We start from the raw sequence: 13,325 nt of genomic DNA on the forward strand, positions 1-13,325 counted from the left end.
GTCAAACAGCTCTCCCGCCCACGAGGGAAGCTTTGGTACGTCCCAAGAGTACTCCAGTGACCCCTAGTGGATGAAAAAGAAAATAGGATTTTGGTACTTACCAGGTAAATCCTTTTCTTTGAATCCATAGGGGGCACTGGACGCCCACCCAGAGCAGTTTTACCTGGGTTGTATTAAGCTCAGAGGAGCTTATGGTACCACATTTTCACCGATTGGTTCAAATTATAAAGGTCTATCGGTTATGGTGTCAACTGTTTAGTTGACAGTAACGTTATGTGTCAACCTTGTTGTTGTCCGTTATGTTATAGGAATTCTCCATTGTCAACCTCTCTATAGTTCCTGTTCGCTCAGTAAAAAACACTGAGGTCGTACACTGAGGTACTCTGGGATATGGAGGGGTGGAGAGTTCTAAATTTAAATATTCAGTGCCTTTGTTTCTGCTAAGCCGTCCATATCCCAAGAGTACTCCAGTGCCCCCTATGGATTCAAAGAAAAGGATTTACCTGGTAAGTACCAAAATCCTATTATTGTGACCGAATACACAGTAGGATACATGCAATAGGTAAATACAGTGATGCACTATATATCGACCCAGGCGCACCTAGTCCCCAGGGTACAGTATACAGTGATCGATATATCTTGAATACACCGCAGTGAAACACATAGCAGATACAGGCACACAGTCACGTTTGCAATGCAGATAATTATTTTCAAGACAATAAAATTGCATTGGATTATATGAAATTATATATAATCTCTATTTATCTCAATGTGCGGTCTGAGACCGGATGTATATATCAGAATACTCGTACAATATATTCTGTCACAGGTACACTTGTTCTTAACCAACGCTGTCTTAATATCGACATGTAGAATACTTAAGTGTTTGTAAAACCACGGTGCTGATGTACCGGCGGGTTTATAAAGGAGACCTTGCAATGCAGCCCCGGAGACCAGTCGCATCTATTTTAGAAAATGGCACCCAGCGTCTCAGTCAGGGAGTAAGGGAGAGTGTGAGGCAGCTCCAGGGCAGGAACACCACCAGTAGATGTCGCCCTGGGCCAGGTGAGAGGCTACAGGTCAAGCGCCAACTCCCCTATGCCAGACTTCACCACCTGGTACTATGGAGTCTTATTAAAAGTTATAATATCCGACCTGTACTCTTATGCCCTGGTGGATATAGCGTTGTCCCTGCTCGGTGACAGTATCCACGCCAGCGTTGCAGTCAGTCTCCCTAGACTGCGATCAGAACGTGATTTAATGGCAGGTCCCGCCTGGAGGACCCTCTTACCTCCTCCCTTCTGTAGTAGCCAGGCGAACCAGGAGAGCGTCTGCGACCATGTGCCTAGAGCCGGAGCGTCTCCACCGCAAGTACCCGGGAACAGAGCCAGCAGGAGTATGCGATTCCGCTGGGGAGTTGATGGAGCAGCACAGTATGTCACACTGACATATGAAGTGTTGCAGCCCTTGAAGTCTTCTAAAAAGCTTTTTCAGGGCCTCCCCCCCTCCATTAAGTGACCTGCTTCATGAAGGCACCAACTCTAAAACGGAGCACACAGTGCACGGAGGCGGGTTACAGAGGAGCCACGCAATGCATTCTGGAACAGTATAAAGCTTTAGCCTGTTGGTGCCTCTGGATCAAGATCCATCTCTACGCCCCGATGTATTCCCTGTGAAACACAGTGTACCCCCCACTGCAGAAAAAAGTTTTTGCTGCAATTTTTGGCTGACTGACGCAAAAAATATTCACACCAAATTTTTTTTTTGCTGATAATTGAATACCCCCCTTAGTGCTTTACTTGATAGGTGAGATAAACAGGAAATGGTTTCATGAACAGTAAGTTTGAGTTATTCACTCTCCTAGTAATCATTATAACCAAACACACCATTCATCCAAATCCACCAATCACAACACTTCCACACGCAACTTCTCACAAGCACCACATTTAAGGCTTCTACGTCCAGCAAGATGAGTTGCGTTTGTTCCAAATGCAAGAAAACACAAATGGTGACTGTTAGTAACTGCAGGAATCCCATGCCTCATTTTTTAATTTATTGAATGTAATCATGACTGTGGATAAGACCATATGCTTAGGTTGTCCAACTAAGTACATCCACCACATGGGGGTGCCTCTGATGGACAAGAGCACCAAGTGTGGCATTTAAATAACACAAATTCCACATGGATGCTCTTAACATAAATATAGTTTGTCTTACAAGCTTTGTTTTAAACAAAATCTACCCTTTAACCAACACAAAAAGCATATAAAAATGAAAAAAATAAAAGCAACTATATTAAATTTGAATATGTAGAGAATTTGCCAGGGAAATTTGCCACTGGTCTAGTTTTCCAGCAATCATCATCAGCTACCACCTGAAAACCAAAGAACACAGATGGTTGAAAGAAGAAAATCAAAAATCCATACTGCTTTATTTTGAAATTTTAGAACTACTCTACATAACACCCACCCTAAAAAAAAAGTTACTCTGCATTCCAGATTAGAAAATTTAGAAGAATCAATATTTAAAGATCACAATTCTGCTTCAGTGACATTTAATTGAAGGTTCATCCATCACACACACACAAAATACCTACTAAAGCCAAATAAGACAAAACAAAAATATTCGCTGTAAGTAAATCAACTCAATATGTAACAATCATGTGCACCTGCCTTTAACTCGTACTCAGTGGTTTTTTTATTTAAATGTTTTAATGTGTTCATTAAAATGCAAGTTCTCCTGGGTATTTCAACACTGGCAAAAGTGTACATAAAACTAGTCACAAAGAATTGACCATTTGGGCAGTATACAATGTAAATGAACATCTACTACTACTAAAACTACGTACACATTATCTTAATTTACTTCATAAAAGGGAATCAAACAAGTATCAGAACAGGTTTCACCCATCTATAGAGTGAAGTCATCTCAAATGGGTTCTAATTGAGAAATGCACATAGCAGGGTTCAATTACTCCCTTCAATCCTTTAGTCTAGCAGAAGGGTCGGATCACATATTTACAAAAACAAAGCATTAGGCCACCTTTTTGTGCCAGATTATTTTCCAGGCGCTTTGGTTACATAAAACAGTGAACGCCACCTTTCACTCCCACTAATCTCTCTCAGGGCACATAACCTTCATTCAGCATTTCTACACAAACAGGTGTCTTAACCACGGCTTTCAGCAGAACTGGATCGAGACTGGCGTTTGGGAGAGATTTGGGATGGTTCTCCACTGCCAGATTTCGGAGCGTATTTCTTTTCAGGTGTGCGGCTGGGGGAGCGAGACCTGCTTGCAGATCTTGCAGACCTAGGAGATCTAGAAGAGCCGCGAGACTTGGACTTGCTGCGGGATCTGGAGTAGCTTCTTGACCTGGACCTGCTACTGGGCAAAAATAAATTTTTAGTCAGTTATTCTACAAAATATGACTGATAATAATGAGAATTTTACAGACTAAGTACAGATAAACTATAAAAAAAAGTGTACAGCGTAACTGCATGGATAAGCCATACTACTATTTATACAACCACATTTACCTGTAAAAGTCTTTGAAAAGCTTACTAAGGGGTGTATTTAATTACTCGCGATGAAACATTGGGGGCGAAACAATTTTTCCTGATGTTTCAGATTTTAAAAAAAATTCACTTTTTTTCGGGATATCCAATTGGATATCCTGTAAAAAAAAAAAAAAATTCGACCAAAAACACAGGTTCAGTGAAACTGAAAGCCGTGGACAGCCGGCGCTTATTGGGGATTTTGTGTCGCCTGCCTGAGGCAGTGGAAACTAAATCCCCAATAAGCCGTGGTGATCCTTCCTGTCAGTGTCCCGTGGCCACTGTAGCAGCTGGGGACGGCAGGAAGGACGCCTGGAAGCTGGCACTCAGTCAGTGTAGACATCAGCCCCTCTTTAGCCTCCCCGGGTGCCCCCGCCAAGCAGTGGGGTCATGTGATGGGGGAGCTGGAGCACAGTAGTCCCGGAAGCAGATGCAGGCTGGGAATCATGTGACAAGGTGATCCGGAGTCCGGCAGCAGGGTTGCCCCGAATGAAAAGACAAAAGGATAGCCCCGGGCGATATAGTCAAGGGTGGGGAGGGTGCCTCACAAGATACAGGAGGAGGATGCACTGTTTTAATCTTTACAGCGCATCTTTAGAATCTAAGCTGACGAGCAGGGCCCTCAACCCCCATATGCTTATCCTTTTTACTTTAAGACATCTTCGATTGCACCAAATAGCACAGTTTTCGGTCACCCGATACTTATGTCAGTGTCTTTCTACTGATGTAGTTAGGTTTATTTACCCTGTACTTGTCTTCAACCGTAAGTCACTATGTACTATGTAATTGGGTGCTGCGGAACCCTTGTGGTGACATGTACATGAAGGACAATAGTCTAATCTGTTTCATTATTGCAACAGAAAAATCAGTTACAGCAATCTTCACTATCTTATTACTGCATCTCCAAATGTTAAGAGCTCACAAATATTTCTGGACTTTTTTTGCATATTATTGTTATATATATTCCTTACTGAACTAATCATTGCACAATAAAGATTCTGAAATATTATGCCCTGTGGTTACTGATTGACATGGCATACTAATGCATTCAGATCTTTCACACACCATGGTCATGACCATTCATTACTACATAACCCAAAGTAGGTGTTTGCAGCCCTTGGCACTAGGTGCCATACAAGAATAGATTTTCAGGGCAGCGTGCAGGTTTGTCCCACTCCTGGGAACTAAGCCATCTATAAACTGGAGAGCCCACGTGTGGCCTGCAAACCCAACCAAATCCTGGACATCTGGTGAGCGAACCTTCCAGTTAGCACTGCTCGGTCGAACAAGAGTACAAGGGGGCAGATGTATTAACCTGGAGAAGGCATAAGGAAGTGATAAAGGCACCAGCCAATCAGATCCTAACTGTTAATTTACATATTGGAGCTGATTGGCTGGTGCCTTTATCACTTCCTTATGCCTTCTCCAGGTTAATAGATCTGCTCCAAGGGTTTGGAGCATCTCTAGACTGCAGATTGTCAACCTCACATGAACAAAGCAGCTCAGCAAATAGATAATAAATGAGGGAGGGGAGACTACACAATGGGCGATACTGAAGTATTGGGGAAGCCATTAACATTTGTAAGGGTGTCTATTAGAACGACAGTGGCATGCCAGAAAAATGGTTGGCTTGTTACAATGAAAGTTTGGATCCCCGAAGAGGAAAATTAACACCTTATTTTATACCTTTAAAAACATTAGACCTGAATCACAAGGGCAATAATAAGAATTTACTTACCGATAATTCTATTTCTCGTAGTCCGTAGTGGATGCTGGGGACTCCGTAAGGACCATGGGGAATAGCGGCTCCGCAGGAGACTGGGCACAAAAGTAAAGCTTTAGAACTACCTGGTGTGCACTGGCTCCTCCCCCTATGACCCTCCTCCAAGCCTCAGTTAGGATACTGTGCCTGGACGAGCGTACACAATAAGGAAGGATTTTGAATCCCGGGTAAGACTCATACCAGCCACACCAATCACACCATATAACTTGTGATCTAAACCCAGTTAACAGCATGATAACAGAGGAGCCTCTAGAAAAGATGGGTCACTACAGCAATAACCCGATTTTTTTGGTAACAATAACTATGTACCAGTATTGCAGACAATCCGCACTTGGGATGGGCGCCCAGCATCCACTACGGACTACGAGAAATAGAATTATCGGTAAGTAAATTCTTATTTTCTCTGACGTCCTAGTGGATGCTGGGGACTCCGTAAGGACCATGGGGATTATACCAAAGCTCCCAAACGGGCGGGAGAGTGCGGATGACTCTGCAGCACCAAATGAGAGAACTCCAGGTCCTCCTCAGCCAGGGTATCAAATTTGTAGAATTTTACAAACGTATTTGCTCCTGACCAAGTAGCTGCTCGGCAAAGTTGTAAAGCCGAGACCCCTCGGGCAGCCGCCCAAGATGAGCCCACCTTCCTTGTGGAATGGGCTTTTACAGATTTGGTCTGTGGCAGGCCTGCCACAGAATGTGCAAGCTGAATTGTACTACAAATCCAACGAGCAATAGTCTGCTTAGAAGCAGGAGCACCCGGCTTGTTGGGTGCATACAGAATAAACAACGAGTCAGATTTTCTGACTCCAGCCGTCCTGGAAACCTATATTTCCAGGGCCCTGACAACGTCTAGCAACTTGGAGTCCTCCAAGTCCCTAGTAGCCGCAGGCACCACAATAGGTTGATTCAGGTGAAACGCTGAAAACCACCTTAGGGAGAAACTGAGGACAAGTCCTCAATTCCGCCCTGTCCGAATGGAAAATCAGATGAGGGCTTTTACAGGATAAAGCCGCCAATTCTGACACGCACCTGGCCCAGGCCAGGGCCAACAGCATGACCACTTTCCATGTGAGATATTTTAACTCCACATATTTAAGTGGTTCAAACCAATGTGACTTTTGAAACCCAAAAACTACATTTAGATCCCAAGGTGCCACTGGAGGCACAAAAGGAGGCTGTATATACAGTACCCCTTTCACAAACGTCTGAACTTCAGGGACTGAAGCTAGTTCTTTTTGGAAGAAAATTGACAGGGCCGAAATTTGAACCTTAATGGACCCCCATTTCAGACCCATAGACACTCCTGTTTGCAGGAAATGTAGGAATCGACCTAGTTGAAAATTCCTCCGTCTGGGCCTTACTGGCCTCGCACCACGCAACATATTTTCGCCAATGCGGTGATAATGTTTTGCGGTTATATCTTTCCTGGCTTTGATCAGGATAGGAATGACTTCATCCGGAATGCCTTTCTCCTTCAGGATCCGGCGTTCAACCGCCATGCCGTCAAACGCAGTCGCGGTAAGTCTTGGAACAGACAGGGTCCTTGCTGGAGCAGGTCCCTTCTTAGAGGTAGAGGCCACGGATCCTTCCGTGAGCATCTCTTGAAGTTCCGGTTACCAAGTCCTTCTTGGCCAATCCGGAGCCCGAATATAGTGCTTACTCCTCTCCATCTTATAATTCTCAGTACCTTGGGTATGAGAGGCAGAGGAGGGAACACATACACTGACTGGTACACCCACTGTGTTACCAGAGCGTCTACAGCTATTGCCGGAGGGTCCCTTGACCCGGCGCAATACTTGTCGAGTTTTATAAACATGTGGAAGACTTCTGGGTGAAGTCCCCACTTGCTGACAGTGCTATCACATGATTTTCCGCCCAGCGAAGAATCCTTGCAGCTTCTGCCATTGCCCTCCTGCTTCTTGTGTCACCCTGTCTGTTTACGTGGGTGACTGCCGTGATGTTGTCCGAATGGATCAACTCCGGGTGACCTTGAAGCAGAGGTCTTGCTGAGCTTAGAGCATTGTAAATGGCCCTTAGCTTCAGGATATTTATGTGAAGTGATGTCTCCAGGCTTGACCATAAGCTCTGGAAATTCCTTCCCTGTGTGACTGCTCCCCAGCCTCGCAGGCTGGCATCCGTGGTCACCAGGACCCAGTCCTGAATGTCGAATCTGCGGCCCTCTAGAAGATGAGCACTCTGCAACCACAACAGGAGAGACACCCTTGTGCTTGGTGACAGGGTTATCCGCTGATGCATCTGAAGATGCGACCCGGACCATTTGTCCAGCAGGTCCCACTGGAAAGTTCTTGCGTGGAATCTGCCGAATGGGATTGCTTCGTAGGAAGCCACCATTTTTCCCAGAACCCTTTCATTGATGTACTGAGACTTGGCCTGGTTTTAGGAGTTTCCTGACTAGCTCGGATAACTCCCTGACTTTCTCCTCCGGGAGAAACACCTTTTTCTGGACTGTGTCCAGGATCATCCCTAGGAACAGACGACGAGTCGTCGGAATCAGCTGCCATTTTGGAATATTGAGAATCCAATCGTGCTGCCTCAACACTACTTGAGATAGTGCTACACCGACCTCCAACTGTTCCCTGGATCTTACCCTTATCAGGGAATCGTCCAAGTAAGGGATAACTAAAATTCCCTTCCTTCGAAGGAGTATCATCATTTCGGCCATTACCTTGGTAAAGACCCGGGGTGCCGTGGACCATCCATACGGCAGCATCTGAAATTGATAGTGACAGTTCTGTACCATAAACCTGAGGTACACTTGGCGAGAAGGGTAAATTGGGACATGAAGGTAAGCATCCTTGATGTCCCGAGACATGATGTAGTCCCCTTCTTCCAGGTTCGCAATCACTGCTCTGAGTGACTCAATCTTGAATTTGAACCTCCGTATGTAAGTGTTCAAGATTTTAGATTTAGAATCGGTCTCACCGAGCCGTCCGGCTTCGGTACCACAACAGTGTGGAATAATACCCCGTTCCCTGTTGCAGGAGGGGTACCTTGATTATCACCTGCTGGGAATACAGCTTGTGAATGGCTTCCAAAACTGCCTCCCTGTCAGAAGGAGACATCGGTAAAGCCGACTTTAGGAAACGGTGAGGGGGAGACGTCTCGAATTCCAATTTGTACCCCTGAGATATCACCGGAAGGATCCAGGGGTCTACTTGCGAGTGAGCCCACTGCGCGCTGAAATTCATTGAGACGGGCCCCCACCGTGCCTGATTCTGCTTGTAAAGCCCCAGCGTCATACTGAGGGCTTGGCAGAGGCGGGAGAGGGCTTCTGTTCCTGGGAACTGGCTGATTTCTGCAGCCTTTTTCCTCTCCCTCTGTCACGGGGCAGAAATGAGGAACCTTTTGCCCGCTTGCCCACGAAAAGACTGCGCCTGATAATACGGCGTCTTCTTATGTTGAGAGGCGACCTGGGGTACAAACGTGGATTTCCCAGCTGTTGCCGTGGCCACCAGGTCTGAAAGACCGACCCCAAATAACTCCTCCCCTTAATAAGGCAATACTTCCAAATGCCGTTTGGAATCCGCATCACCTGACCACTGTCGTGTCCATAACCCTCTACTGGCAGAAATGGACAACGCACTTAGACTTGATGCCAGTCGGCAAATATTCCGCTGTGCATCACGCATATATAGAAATGCATCTTTTAAATGCTCTATAGGCAATAATATACTGTCCCTATCTAGGGTATCAATATTTTCAGTCAGGGAATCCGACCACGCCAACCCAGCACTGCACATCCAGGCTGAGGCGATTGCTGGTCGCAGTATAACACCAGTATGTGTGTAAATACATTTTAGGATACCCTCCTGCTTTCTATCAGCAGGATCCTTAAGGGCGGCCATCTCAGGAGAGGGTAGAGCCCTTGTTCTTACAAGCGTGTGAGCGCTTTATCCACCCTAGGGGGTGTTTCCCAACGCACCCTAACCTCTGGCGGGAAAGGATATAATGCCAATAACATTTTAGAAATTATCAGTTGTTATCGGGGGAAACCCACACATCATCACACACCTCATTTAATTTCTCAGATTCAGGAAAACTACAGGTAGTTTTTCCTCACCGAACATAATACCCCTTTTTGGTGGTACTCGTATTATCAGAAATGTGTAAAACATTTTTCATTGCCTCAATCATGTAACGTGTGGCCCTACTGGAAGTCACATTTGTCTCTTCACCGTCGACACTGGAGTCAGTATCCGTGTCGGCGTCTATATCTGCCATCTGAGGTAACGGGCGCTTTAGAGCCCCTGACGGCCTACGAGACGTCTGGACAGGCACAAGCTGAGTAGCCGGCTGTCTCATGTCAACCACTGTCTTTTATACAGAGCTGACACTGTCACGTAATTCCTTCCAACAGTTCATCCACTCAGGTGTCGACCCCCTAGGGGGTGACATCACTATTACAGGCAATCTGCTCCGTCTCCACATCATTTTTCTCCTCATACATGTCGACACAAACGTACCGACACACAGCACACACACAGGGAATGCTCTGATAGAGGACAGGACCCCACTAGCCCTTTGGGGAGACAGAGGGAGAGTTTGCCAGCACACACCAGAGCGCTATATATATATATATATATATATATATATACACAGGGATAACCTTATATAAGTGTTTTTCCCCTTATAGCTGCTGTATTTTTAATACTGCGCGTAATTAGTGCCCCCCTCTCTTTTTTAACCCTTTCTGTAGTGTAGTGACTGCAGGGGAGAGCCAGGGAGCTTCCCTCCAACGGAGCTGTGAGGGAAAATGGCGCCAGTGTGCTGAGGAGATAGGCTCCGCCCCCTTCTCGGCGGCCTTATCTCCCGTTTTTCTGTGTATTCTGGCAGGGGTTAAATTCATCCATATAGCCCAGGAGCTATATGTGATGCATTTTTTGCCATCCAAGGTGTTTTTATTGCGTCTCAGGGCGCCCCCCCCCAGCGCCCTGCACCCTCAGTGACCGGAGTGTGAAGTGTGCTGAGAGCAATGGCGCACAGCTGCAGTGCTGTGCGCTACCTTGTTGAAGACAGGACGTCTTCTGCCGCCGATTTTCCGGACCTCTTCTGTCTTCTGGCTCTGTAAGGGGGCCGGCGGCGCGGCTCTGGGACCTATCCATGGCTGGGCCTGTGATCGGTCCCTCTGGAGCTAATGTCCAGTAGCCTAAGAAGCCCAATCCACTCTGCACGCAGGTGAGTTAGCTTCTTCTCCCCTTAGTCCCTCGATGCAGTGAGCCTGTTGCCAGCAGGTCTCACTGAACATAAAAAACCTAAAACTAAACTTTTCACTAAGCAGCTCAGGAGAGCCACCTAGTGTGCACCCTTCTCGTTCGGGCACAAAAATCTAACTGAGGCTTGGAGGAGGGTCATAGGGGGAGGAGCCAGTGCACACCAGGTAGTTCTAAAGCTTTACTTTTGTGCCCAGTCTCCTGCGGAGCCGCTATTCCCCATGGTCCTTACGGAGTCCCCAGCATCCACTAGGACGTCAGAGAAATTTCAATGATTTTAACAAACGTCAGCTAAAAAGTAAAAAGGACTTTCTTGCAATACACTTATATTATTTGTAACGCCAGTTAGTGGTTATGAGAACTTGTTTAGTAGGAAATGCCATAGACTTTCCCCCTAGTATCAGAGAACGCCCCAATGTATATTGCAGCAAGGGGTGGGATAGATACCCCGTTGTAGAGAAGTCACTGAATACATTCCCTGGCACATGCCTCCAGTGTTATGCATATGCAGAAGTGGAATAGAATGAGAAAAAAGCGGTTATTTTACATACCGCACAATTCTGCCGAATCAAAACTATTTCACTTACTGCAAATTACACATGAACCTGCTTAATTGGTGGATATTCATTTTCACTATTTACACTATTAGGAAATACATTCATAACAGAGAAATGTTACGATACCGCTCCCAGCAACATTGCCGTTCCTACGTACCTGTGTTTTTTGCGGTCTTCAATTAGCTTAATTTTCCGACCACTTAGCTCTGTGCCATCCAGTTTGTCCATAGCACTCTTCATATCGTTATAGGATGCAAATTCCACCACCCTTAAAAATAAAACTACTGTTTAATCTACATGAAACCTTGAACAGTTTTATGTAAGGGTAACAGAAATTTCCTTATACAGGTAATGGTAATTACTGGTTTCAGCGTTTCAGTTTGTCATCACCTGAGACAGAAGTTTTCTGAACATTGGGAACCCCTTAAAGTGTTTACTAAGCGTTCTAAGTTGGTGCACTCATTACTAACAGGTGGCCTGGAAAACATTTATAAACCCCCATCTCCGCATGTGAACGTGCACTTCTACATATAACCACTGAAATGCATCTCGTGTTTGTAAACATCGTCTACAGATATGAAAGTTATATACTACCTGGTTATTTATCACTGCACCGATAAAAAAAAAAAAAACAAAAAAACACCTGAATGTGGAATGTCCAACTATTTGATTTTTTTTATTTTGCCAGATATTAAATAGGATTGGCATGTACACCTGGTAACAACGCAACTCTCAGAACATGCTGTTGCAACCGCATTTGAATGCCACCAACAGTATATTTATTTTGTTTGTCGCTTCATAGGGGAGCATATTAAAGGACTACCATAAGTGCGGCATATGCACACACTAGATCATGGGCCTCGCCATCAATCGAGTCATCCCCCAAGTAACGGAGTTCTCAGACCTTAATGAAGACATGAGGCAGCAGACAATTATTTTAAACCAAACTCAATTTGGATTGGAAAATCTACAGAGCAGGTCAGAAGACTGCTGCCTTCTTACTGCACTTGAAACAGGTCTTTTCCTGCATAGTTTAGTGGAGAGGAACATACATTCATTGTGAAGGGTATTTTATTCCTTATAGCAAAGGGTCGTCAATTCTAACAGTTATCACAACAATATTAATACTGAAAAAACATACCCTTCATTTCGGTTACTCCTGTGTGCATCCACGTAAGTTACCTCTCCAGCTTTTCTCATGAAATCCTTCAGATCCTGGAACAAATGACTGCTTGTTAACGTTACAAACATTGCGCAGTCATGCTTTTTATATAAAAAGCATCAAATATTGATTCTGAGCTGACAGGAACTTTGTTTTAACTAAAAATCCTAGGATAAATCAGTGTTAGTGTCATGTATGAAAACTGAACTACATAATATATTACGCAGATGCATTACGTGTTTGCAGTGTAAGCACAGGAGAAGCAAGTTAAAACACTTAAAACAGATTGTACTGTTTTTACATTAGGAACACAAACATATGGTAATGATATGATAAACAAAGTGGATTACTCTATATGTAACAACCTCACTGCTACATATACTGAACTATTTTCTCAGTTTATCATTTGGCATTATATTATTTCAAACCCAATTTACTTACCACAACACACAACCAGTGGTCGGAGGTACCTTAAGCAAAGAGTCGCTGGTCCATAACCTAGATGACCTTGTGAGCAACTCACTTACATTGAAGGCGGCAGGAGAGCACCAGAATCTCTGTAAGTGAGTGATGTTAACCCTGAAACCACTGGATGCAATCACTGGAAGTGGCTAGAGAACCTGAAGCTGACCTGAGCTAGCCACTCTTGCTCAAATCTGGGCAAACCAAGATCTAGATCGGCAAAGCGGGAGGGTGATAGGAACCAAAAGGAAACTTCAGAACAGGCCCAGCCCTAGAATTTCAGCCATTAGCAAACCAATAACTCTTGGGCACTCCTCCACACAAGAGAAACGAGGCTTAACCCAAAGAAAGGCTGTTAAAAGAGGTTCAAAATGCACGTGGTTAGATATACGATTGTGAAAAAAAAATAATTAAACTACAACATAGGATGGATTAATATCAGTATATTTTTATACAAAAGTATGATGAGCAACTTAATCTTTTTTTTTTTTTTTTTTTTTTAAACAATTGGACAACTAGGGTTTTTGCTTTCCACTTACCGTTAAATCCTTTCCTAGGACGCCTGTAAATGTTAGT

The 13,325-nt window shown here is 44.7% G+C and overlaps 1 protein-coding gene across 1 annotated transcript in view; it reads right to left on the reverse strand.

The window, feature by feature from the left end:
- Positions 1 to 2,019: 2,019 nt before the first annotated feature.
- LOC134980891 (serine/arginine-rich splicing factor 5-like) overlaps positions 2,020 to 13,325 on the reverse strand; it is a 66,735-nt gene continuing 55,429 nt past the window's right edge. Inside the window, exons 7-9 of the mRNA XM_063947900.1 lie at positions 12,267 to 12,340; positions 11,283 to 11,393; positions 2,020 to 3,381 (exon numbers count right to left, since the gene is read on the reverse strand). Of these exons, the coding sequence (XP_063803970.1) occupies positions 3,168 to 3,381; positions 11,283 to 11,393; positions 12,267 to 12,340 (399 nt within the window). The 3' untranslated portion in view covers positions 2,020 to 3,167. The remainder of the gene's footprint in view (positions 3,382 to 11,282; positions 11,394 to 12,266; positions 12,341 to 13,325) is intronic.

Source organism: Pseudophryne corroboree, chromosome 12 (assembly GCF_028390025.1).
Source record: "Pseudophryne corroboree isolate aPseCor3 chromosome 12, aPseCor3.hap2, whole genome shotgun sequence".
Taxonomy (NCBI): domain Eukaryota; kingdom Metazoa; phylum Chordata; class Amphibia; order Anura; family Myobatrachidae; genus Pseudophryne; species Pseudophryne corroboree.